This window comes from Atta cephalotes (genome assembly GCF_000143395.1).
Source record: "Atta cephalotes unplaced genomic scaffold scaffold00001, whole genome shotgun sequence".
Taxonomy (NCBI): domain Eukaryota; kingdom Metazoa; phylum Arthropoda; class Insecta; order Hymenoptera; family Formicidae; genus Atta; species Atta cephalotes.
This window is the reverse complement of record NW_012130065.1, coordinates 10,142,063-10,152,801: the sequence shown is the minus strand read 5'-3', so window position 1 is coordinate 10,152,801 and position 10,739 is coordinate 10,142,063. Positions and strand designations below refer to the sequence as shown.

General features: G+C 37.6%; 1 protein-coding gene across 1 annotated transcript in view; it reads left to right on the top strand.

The window, feature by feature from the left end:
- Positions 1 to 10,739, top strand: part of LOC105618577 (cytoplasmic polyadenylation element-binding protein 2) — a 157,790-nt gene that overhangs the window by 7,046 nt on the left and 140,005 nt on the right. The window contains exon 2 of the mRNA XM_012200110.1: positions 9,015 to 9,126. Coding sequence (XP_012055500.1) covers positions 9,015 to 9,126 — 112 coding nt within the window. The remainder of the gene's footprint in view (positions 1 to 9,014; positions 9,127 to 10,739) is intronic.

Below are 10,739 nucleotides of genomic sequence, written 5' to 3'. Positions count from 1 at the left end.
TAATANAATATATAATAATAAATAAATAATAAAGTAATATAATAAATAAATAATTATTNTTCTCTTCTCTCTCTCTCTCTCTCTCTCTCTCTCTCTCTCTCTCTCTCTCTCTCATTTTTTCAACAGAAAATGATTTATTGTACTATGACTTTTATATTTTTGACCTTAATTTTAATGCTTATATGTCATGTTCTCATGAATACTGTCGTCAAATGAAAAACTTCTACTTTTTTAATACAATAAGTATTACGAAGCTTGTTCCATTTTTTTCTACATCAATAATACTTTATTCTGATCTCTCACTTAACAAATTAATTATTCTTGGAGGACTGAATGACAGAGAATAATATTTTTTTAAAAAAATCTTTTAGAAAAAATTATTTATCATGTATGTGAATTTTTTTTGTATTAGGATGAAGGTAAAATCGCGTGTTCGTATAACCAAAATATTAAACCGACATACTTTGCGTGACTCGAACGCAACTTGGAAAAAAAAGCATCTGTGGTATGCATAGCATGTCGGTTGAAAGTGTTAATTGCGTTGTGCTCTCTGACAATACGATGCAAATTTGTCCTTGAAATAAGTAAGATATTAACCGAAGAAAAGACAAGCTATCCCTATAGCGATTGAAATAATGTGTTCGTCAATATTTCAATAACAATAAAAACATCGATAATCCGTAAAAAGTTTTTGAATTGATAAATTGAGAATCTTTTTAATAACAATTTTTAGTCATTGATTTTGATTTAATATTATTGAAAAGAAAATTCTCCATTTTCATTTATTGTTAAGATCAAATATTTCTGTCCATTTTCTATTGATGGAAAAACAGATTCGTATACACAAGATAATACCGATAATAATAAAAAATTGTATACAATTCAACTGAATATTCCGAAAAATATTTTTATACGTATGTATATTTGTATTATATAATTCATTCAATTCTTTTGGTCTAAATCACTAAATTAAATGCCGGTGGGGAAAAAAAATTGGAGAGAATTTTTGAACATGACATTTCATTATCCGTCTAGATGTTAACCTAATTTAACCATCGTCCTATTTGAATTCCGGACTGCGCCGGTGCAAAGTGACCTAGTGCGGGGGTTTATAGGTTACTCCAGTTCCCTGCGATATAGATTTTTCGCGCGGGGTGCGTCCTACTACTACTGCATAGCAGTTCAACGAGAACCTCCATGTTTGCCCGTATGTTTTCTTAGACAAGGTATATACGCGTTTTATGACGTAAGAAATGCACGATCATTTAAACGGCATTTACAACAGATTTTAAGGCATAAAACTTAAGCTTTTAAACCTTAAATTCTCGCTTAAACCGTAGGAAATTGACCAATCAGTCGAATGTGAAAAGAATAATCGATTATGATTGATGAATTTATTATGGTTTAAGATTTATAGCTTAAGTTTATTGCTTTAGCTTATCATCGGGAAACACATGCAAAGATTGAATGAAATCTGTAGCGCCATAAGAAAGTCACGATATCTCCATAAAAATGATTTCTTTCTATAAATTCAAATAGAGAAGGTAAACCGGTAACTACGAATTACTTTGCGGAACTAGCAGTAACGATATCGCTCCATAAATCTGATGATATATGGGGCGTCCATAAAACAAATTCTAGTAAAAGTCTTATAGTAGAAATAATTTAGATCTTTGTCGTAAAGTCGCCAGGATTTAGTTCCCGAAGTAATGTCGATCAAAACGTGACACGACAACGAGATCGCATCGAATGGGAGCAGCGAGGAAAAAATTAGAACAGCAGAACGATCGTGTACGATTGCCTTTTGACTTCTATGATATTTGCCTTGATAATAGATTGAATTTAGCGGTGACGGTCTCATATCGACAGATTATTACACACGCATATTTCACCGAGGCTGCCCGTGTACCTTATGTAATGAAATGCGGCTAACCGCTTGCATAGACACGGTGGCCGCCCAGTATCGAACGCGGGGAATTACGATGGCTGTTTACCCAAGTCTTCCAGTTACATCCTGACGTTTAACTCGATTCGTTCGATACGTTATGTAATTTTGTTGGCCTGATCCATTTACCGCAAAGGTACGTTATGACTGTTGCGAGCAGGGCACGCTGGCATTTGCTAGCGAGAGCATGATTTTTTGATAACATGAAGCAATTAAGATAATATTAGTCTGTCGCGATATAATAACGTACGTGATCATATTTATAAGTACACGCAAGAAAACATTCCAGTAACCGGATATTTACATAAAATATTTATATTTACATAAATAATTTATTTATATTATTATTGATCTTAAATACTTTTTTAAATATTATATTTTTTATAATATTATAATTTAATTGTAATTTTTAAATACAATTAAATATAATATTATATTAAATACAATTAAATATAATATTAATATAATATTATAAAAAAATTATTTAAGAGAGAGAGAGAAAAAGAGATTAATAATAATAATTTCTGTGTATTTGAAGGTTGGGACGTTTACTTTATCTTATATTATTATGTATAATATTATTATGTATAATATATTAAATAATTCTCTGATAACATTAAGATGATATTAAAATACAAAAAATTTACACAATAAATTGGAAAAAAGAAAGAGTTTTTTTAAAAAATATCGTAAATTTTCGGAAGAGTTTCTTTAAAGTTTTTGAAATTTCTTTTAGATGGATCTTTTAAATCTTTGTCATTTGGAAGTTAACGTCTTCCGATAATTACTTTTTTCTGTTAATAATATTAAAATACTAAACTAAAAGTCTTTAATTCTCTATTGCCCTGAACTTTAGCTAATAAATAAAATTGAAAGAAAGCTAAAAGGAATTAATTCTTTGTGTTTTCACTATCTTTAATTTGAAATAAGAAATTTACAAACATTTACTCGTTTCCACATAAATTGCATTAATAGGAAAAGTTCTGTGATAGAGAATCGAATGATCAGAGAGTTATATCACTTTGAACTATAGTCTTTGGCATCGTTGTATTCTAAATATTCCGACCATGCATTAAGCAGCGAGCTTAAACTGGCAAAAGCAGAATTATCGTCCGCAGCGAGAGCCGATAGTACAACAGTACTCGCCACATTCTCCACCCTTTGGCCGCCATCGCGGCACACCGACGTTACCGTCTCTGTGTACGTTCCTCTACACCACCCCCTCCCTTACCCGTGAGCTCCACTCCATGGAGGTGACCTACTTTGCGCTAGCCGGCTGGAACCGTTGCTTCCGCACACGCCTCGGGATTCAGGTTATATTGCACCCTCTCCGCGTGCCATCCGCACCCTCCGCTCATGTTTGCGGGAAGGACTTCGCACGCCGCGTAATCGGATCAGATAACGGGTGACACTATTACGGTCATGAAGTGAAAGAAGGATATGATCGTAAATCGAATTTTTCATTGATTTCTTGACTTCTAAGCTCCGAAAGTCATGAGGTTACTGGTCTTTGCCTTTGAGTAATGATTCTTAATTTCTCATTATTATGAGTTTTATGTCTCAATAAATACTGATTAGTATTTAATAGAAATAATCGATTTTTCATGTGCGATGCGATTCTTTGGAAATTATAGCTGAATTAGCTAAATTATGTTCCTATGCTACGCCCACATGAGAACATGCATGACATAAAAAAGTAACTTCCATTTTGGTATCAGATACCGGATAGGTACATAAGACACCTGGGATACGTATACAATCGTAATGTACCGCAGACACTATGGAATATTGTGCCTCACAGTTTGAATTCTTCGTTTCATTCCTCCCGATATAATACATTTTTGTTTTCGTGTTATTATTTCTCCTTTCTATCCATCTTCTGTGCCCACCGCTTCTTTGCAATGATTACAGTGTCACACGTCCAACATAATAATTACTCGTCGCATTTGGCTTCTGGAATAATGAATATTCCAACTATCACAATGAGGACGCCACTACTCTCGCTCTGCGGATTAAATGCAGGATACAAATGTGCGCACGTGTAAACGCATGTAAAATAACGCGGATAAGTCGCGAGGGTGGAATATAACACATTGTGTCGCAAGAGAAAAGGGGATTGCACAAAAGGTGGCAAGGATAGTCTTGGTGGGTTGGAACCGTTCCTGTCTAGACTAAACGGGACTACGACGTAAAACGCGTTACTCAAAAGCGTCTGCATATATATTTATTCTCCCTCACGCGTTTCTTCCCTTTTTATGTTTTTCCCCTTCTAATTCTTCCCCTCCCGGTCTTATTTGCCCTTCGTGAAATTAATCATCGTCCAACTTACTTCCGGACATTATTTTCCTATATCCCCTTTCGTAAATCGCTTTATAGATATATTTATCACGTAATTAATCGCATGTTTATCTAGGGTAAGATCCTAATACTCTCTAAGTGTATCCTAATGAACATTTGATGGGCCATCAGCCTGCGGTTTTCATGCGTTTCGTGTGTGGATATCATTTTGGCGCCCTGCTTTATTTACTAATGTACATTTCATTTTCTATTTATAATTATAATTGGTGGTTATACAAACAATACAATTTTTTTATGTTACCACTATAACACGTGGTGAAAGTTTCGAAACACATAGAGTTTGAGAGAAAGACGAATTTGCTTTACGCCTTTTTTGGAGATAATCTTCTTTGCATGTGAGATATGCTTGCGAAAGTATCGGATAATATCTGTGTTAAAACGACACAAGTGACAAAATTTCTCCCATTTCTCAACGAACGTAAGCCGGGAATGTCGTACCGGTCGTGCGGACATTACGTCACGCCCGCGCCGTCTCGCTCTCGCGGAGACTGCGCAAAATGGAATGGACACGCGATGTCAGCCCCTAGAAAATTTACGTGCGTTTACACCCGTGTTCCTGGACCACTCCTAGATTACATTCAGCACCTCTGCTCCGCTCACCATAATTCAATCCCCGACCAGGTCAGAACGTGTCCATGACAGGCCACGGGTCATTCGCAAACGTGGGTCAGCAGAGAGGAACGACAGTATTAACGCGTGCGCGAGCGCGCGCTTCCATATACAATCACATAACATATCTATATATATGAAGATCACAAGCGAGGAGGAGGTGTCGTTGCTTTTTACGAGCAGCCAACTTCGGAACTGGGCCAACCGCGCGCACCTCACATCCATGGAGGCGCGTGGAGTTCTGGGTCGAATGGAACCCTCGTAACTGATGCACTGGATGGAGAATTGCATGGCGTGTGCGTACTGCGTGTCTTCGATCGAAGAGGATAGTTATGGATCCGCTTGCGTTTTGGATGCCTCGTGAATTCATCGATACAATGTACATTCGCGAGTTTGATCGGAGGAGGTATACGATATGTGCCTCTTGCACGGATGGGATAACGAATTGCCAGTTGTACTTCCGAAGATACATCTCCGTGATGTACAACCCGTCGTGGTACGGGAACTAGCGTTTCCCGACATATACATAGTACATACGATGCTGGCGGTGTTTTCCTCACGGGTCTCCTTTCGGATCACCCAATTCCGCGGCACTCTTCTTACCTCTCCTTGCCTCGACCCGCATACCTATCTACTCTACAATGGTAGGGGAAAATTTGCGCAGTGTCATCCTAGGAGGGGTGGTTATCGAAATAGCAGTGTAGTCACCGTAGTCCTGGTCAAGACAGTATTGTCGATCGCCAATAAACAGTCGCACGAATAACTTCATAGAAAATCCCTAACAATGTGTATGGAAAGTACTATAACCAAGCAAAACCGAATAGAACATGGGGAATTAGTGGAAGAGTGGAAGCGTGAGAGGGTTAACGGAGAGAGGGGATGCACAACGAGAGAACAGGGACGATGAGTAGGAGTGGTACCGGGACGGAGCCTGCACGGAGGTTGCTGTCGACGCCCTGCCGCTGCTTCCTGGTTTCCCTATATTGATTTTCCACCGCGCGCGTGAGTTGGAAAGAGACGGAATGGAGCCGAGAAACGTTTCCCCTCTGTATGCATGTAGGTGTGTGTGTGTGTGTGTGTGTGTGTGTGTGTGTGTGTGTGTGTGTGTGTGTGTGTGTGTGTGTGTGTGTGTGTGTGTGTGTGTGTGTGTGTGTGTGTGTGTGTGTGTGTGTGTGTGTGTGTGTGTGTGTGTGTGTGTGTGTGTGTCGCGCGTGAGCCCAGTGCTTGTGGATGCGTGGATGCGCGCGTGCGCCTGTGTGCGTGCACGCGCGCGCGGAACGACCCGGGAGAGGGAAACGGATTGGTACCCAGGTGGGGTCCAGGGGGTCCGCATGCACAAGGAAGGAAGAGACATCAGGACCAGAAGGTTACACGGGCGGTGCAAAGGGGACGCGTTTGAGGAGAAGGTGGGGCCACCTTTTGCACCTCCGCCGGCTATGCCGGCATGGAAAGATGGGCACGATTATTCGACATCAGGGAGTTTACCCTTTTCGTTCCTCTCCGTTCCGGATTCGTACAATACATATACCTGAATATAGCCGTCTCTTCTTTTTCCCTCTTCCTCATGTCACGCCACGTTTGACCAAATAAGTGTCACAGCCGTTTTCTTTCGAACGGATGCGCTCCACTCGCGTTTTCGTAAATTTCAATATTGGTCCAGGATGGACGAGACGGGTGAAGATTATCATATGCCGAAACAGATTTGTTTATATCGCGTATCAAGTAAATTATTACATACATGTATGATTTTTAATTCAATAAGTAGATGACACTAATATGCGATATTACATAAATTATTTTAAATGTGCTGAAATGCAGCAAAAACAGAAATTTTTCTACAAGTTTGGATTTAATCTTTTTTTCTGAGATCTTTCTATTCTTGTGTTATTGAGAGTTCGCATATTTATTTTCTAACTTCGCACATAGCTCGTAGATGTTTCATAGATGTTTTCAAAGGACGGACATGTAGAAATATGAAACATTTATATCTACCAGACATTCCAAGACGTTCCGTCCACTCGGCGATGCTCCAAGGAGGAGCATTTATTTACGCGAATAGACATTTCTCTTGCACTGTGCCACCGCCCGTTATTTTTCGTTACATTGGCCGTTCTTCTCAATTGGTCACCTTCAAAGGATCTCGGTTCTCTTTCGTTATCATGTCTTGCCTATTTCTTGTTCCCATAACTCCTTGTCTGTTTCTTTTACGAGGTACTACATGCACAAGAAGAAATCAGGGCAAAGAAATTGCTGCGCAAGGAAGACGTACTCGTTTGGATTACTTTTGACAAGCATTTTTCAAGCAACATGGAAAAAGTGTTTTACACTAATCTTAAAATGATTCGATCATTCACTATTCAGTAAATAAATCGAAATTATATATTTTTATTCTTAATCAATATCATTGTACTATTATCTAACATAACAATTTTCATTACATTTTAAATAATTTATGAATAAAATATAGTTTATTAAATATAATCTTTCACTATTTGGTAGAAAATCGCTATCAGCGTGAATGATTAAATGGTGATTCATAATTCACTTGAATTTGTATAATGATACGTATATCAAGATTTACATGCTGGATATAATATATATTAATCTGATCTGAGCAGAGAAGATTATTAAAGTTAAGGGACTGATCCTTTTTTATATCAAATTTTTTTTTATCGAATCTTCCACGTGAGGATGTCGACAATTTCGTGGCGTGATGTTTGAAAAAAAGGCCGGGTTTTATCAAACTTTCGCCGAGAATACGGCTATTCGGCTTCGCGATAGCCGAAATAAAAGAAAGAAAACGAATGTGCATTAAGGGTGTGACGACGGCGGGGATGGAGACTTTGAATACACCGCTTTTGAATACACCGCTTTAACTGCACTTTCCGATTCGTTACAAGTGGCCTATTACAGATCTTTCTCTAGCCCGTCTTTTATCCTTGCACTTTCTTTCTTCGTGGGGGGTGGCATGCTTCTTTCTGGCAAATACTTCCTTTCATCCACTGGGAATGTTACTTCTCTTATCGTTTTTCAAGTTCTTTGTTTCACTTGTCCTCCTTCCCGGGAGCGCTGCTAGTTTACGCGGTATTCCATCCAATACATTCACCGCTAGAAAGCTTTTTCTAACCAGAAGTATCTTATCTCTTGAAATGGTTCGCGATGGAAATTGAAAAATCGAAAATTTATGGAGTTTTATGCATAACTTTTTATATATTAGAGCGAGAATATCCTCGATTCTTGTCAGCTAAAACAATCATCGTAATAGAGACTCACGAGCATCATCCATGTGAAATTAAGTTAAGAAGTAGTAGTAAACATTTCGCTACCAACGCATTTCGAAATAAGATTTACGGATTTGAGGAGAACTAGATTCTAGATTTAGATACGTAATTGTAAAATATATTATGAACTTTTAAAATATTTTAATAACTTATAATATTTTAATAACTTATAATATCATATTTCTTACTTGCCTGATAATTACTTTGAATATTGATGAATTAATAAAAGTACAAGATTCTCAAATAATAAACAAGTAGAAAATTCAAAGGTCTCATTTTGAACTCTCTACTTGTTGAATATCGATGTTTAAAAAAATAGCGTGTTCCCGTAATGCAATAATAATGAAGTTAGAAGTAGATTTACTATCCATTCTCTTTTCTCCGGATATCATCTTCTTTTTTAGGGCATCCAGAAAGAGTTTTCGAAAACATCCGAAATAATTACAAGCGTCCAGGATTTTAAAAAATTTTCTAAATATTTTGCGCTACCCTGTATTAATATTAAGAGTTATAATAAATGTAGTAAGCCTTCTATAAGAAATTGATCAATCACAGTCAAATGTGAGAAGAATAATTGATTGAGAAATTTCTTACGTTATTGCTAATGAACAATTAGATATGAAATAATTATTCATTAATTAATTTTAATGAATTGTTTTGATTAATTTTACTAACCAACATGCATTTATGCGTCTGAGAGTGCAAACGAAATGTCCGGTGGTTTTTTTATTTGTAAGTTTTAGTTTTGAAATTTTCGATATAGCAACTCTATATAAGAGCCATTACGAATATAAGATTTATAATATTTCGATATTTTCTAGGATCGTATGACGGCTAATGGAAACTCACCGTTAGACAACATGAGGACTTTGGAACACTATCTGAGCGACATTATGCGAGCCGGCGCAGCGGACACCCCAGAACATCTGAAAGGTATGTTTCATATCTTTAAGCTGTGTGCAATTGAGACGATGTACAACGAGCATGTAATATCTATGAAAGTAGCGGTCTGCGTGTTAATACCAGTTAAGTTAGAAACGTGGAAATTTCTTCTTAAAGTCTTGCGTCGTAATTGCAGAGAGCTGTGTTCTCTTTCGCGTTTACAACGGCTGGGAATGCGTTAATAATTCCATGAAATATCTTACGAGAACGTTATACTCTCACGAAGCTCCTATCCGCTTTATCCTTGAATCTGCAACTTGAATTTGATATATCAGATACGTCACGAATAATTAAACTTTTTAACTTTAACTTTAACTTTATTTAGAAAAAAAACGAAGAAAAATACTGATAATAATTTTAAGAGGCGAATATATTATAAATTTACTAACTATACAATAATATTAATTTGTAAATGATGCACGTTAATTAATTATAATTAGACCTCAATTGTAGATCCCCTTCAAGTAATTCGACAGAAGACATAAAGCGACTTAACTTGACTGATTACCACAGATTTTATATATTATTGCACGATAACAATAATGAAAAGGAAATATGAATTTCAATGATTTTATGAACAAATTAGAAAACTAGTTTTATGACGTATCGCGCCGGTTTGTTTCTCGCTATCGACTTGTAGATTCTAATTATACGACGCATAACGATAAAATATAGCATCCACTATGACTTCTTTATGTTGACGTAGCACGACGTTCGTGATCGTATTCCGCTATATATATTCCGCGAATCGATCTTCAGTCGTAACGTTGCATTTAATGCACCGTTTGATTACGTCGCTTCGAGTCTATGTCTATTACATCAAGAGTGTACTCGAGGTCATATCCCCCGATATGAATCCGTGTAAACGTGAGACATAACGATGCCATTGAAACTGAAGAGCAATTAACGCATGAAGCAGAGTATGGAAACTACATGAAAATATTTCCTAGTGTCATTCAGCATTCTGCAAAATTTTAATCCTATTACAAATTTATTTGCAATATTTGCGGTAACACAGTTTCGATCAGAGTATTAACAAGACGGACGATGATTATATACAAATGTGAGAAAATATGTCCATTTTAATCGATCTATTACATGAACGTTGTTCGTGAATTGCTGTTATGCCATGACACAGCAGCGATCTTTACATGAATGAGTCTCTTAGGATACAGGATCGGCGACCAATCGAACAACTAACCAACCAATCCAACCCCGAATGATCACTCGACGCACCGTCGGAGTACTCTGCACCCTCCACTCGACGCGTTCTACTCACTTTACGTCGGCACGTAGAGAGACGACGCCATGCAACTATGCAGTGCGCACATGCGGACGGATGCATGAACGGACGCACATTGCATTGAGCAGAGCGAGAGAGTGAAAGCTGTGAAGGCAGGATGACATGTGTCTCGCCTGCATCGTTCGTCTTCTACCCCTTTTGCTTCTCATTTTCTTTTTTGTGCCCTTGTCTATCGGAAGAGAAAGAGAGGAAGAAAGAAACAAGCGGAAGAGACAGAGAGAGAGAGAAAGAGAGAGAGAGAGAGAGAGAGAGAGAGAGAGAGAGAGAGAGAGAGAGAGAGAGAGAGAGAGAGAGAGAGAGA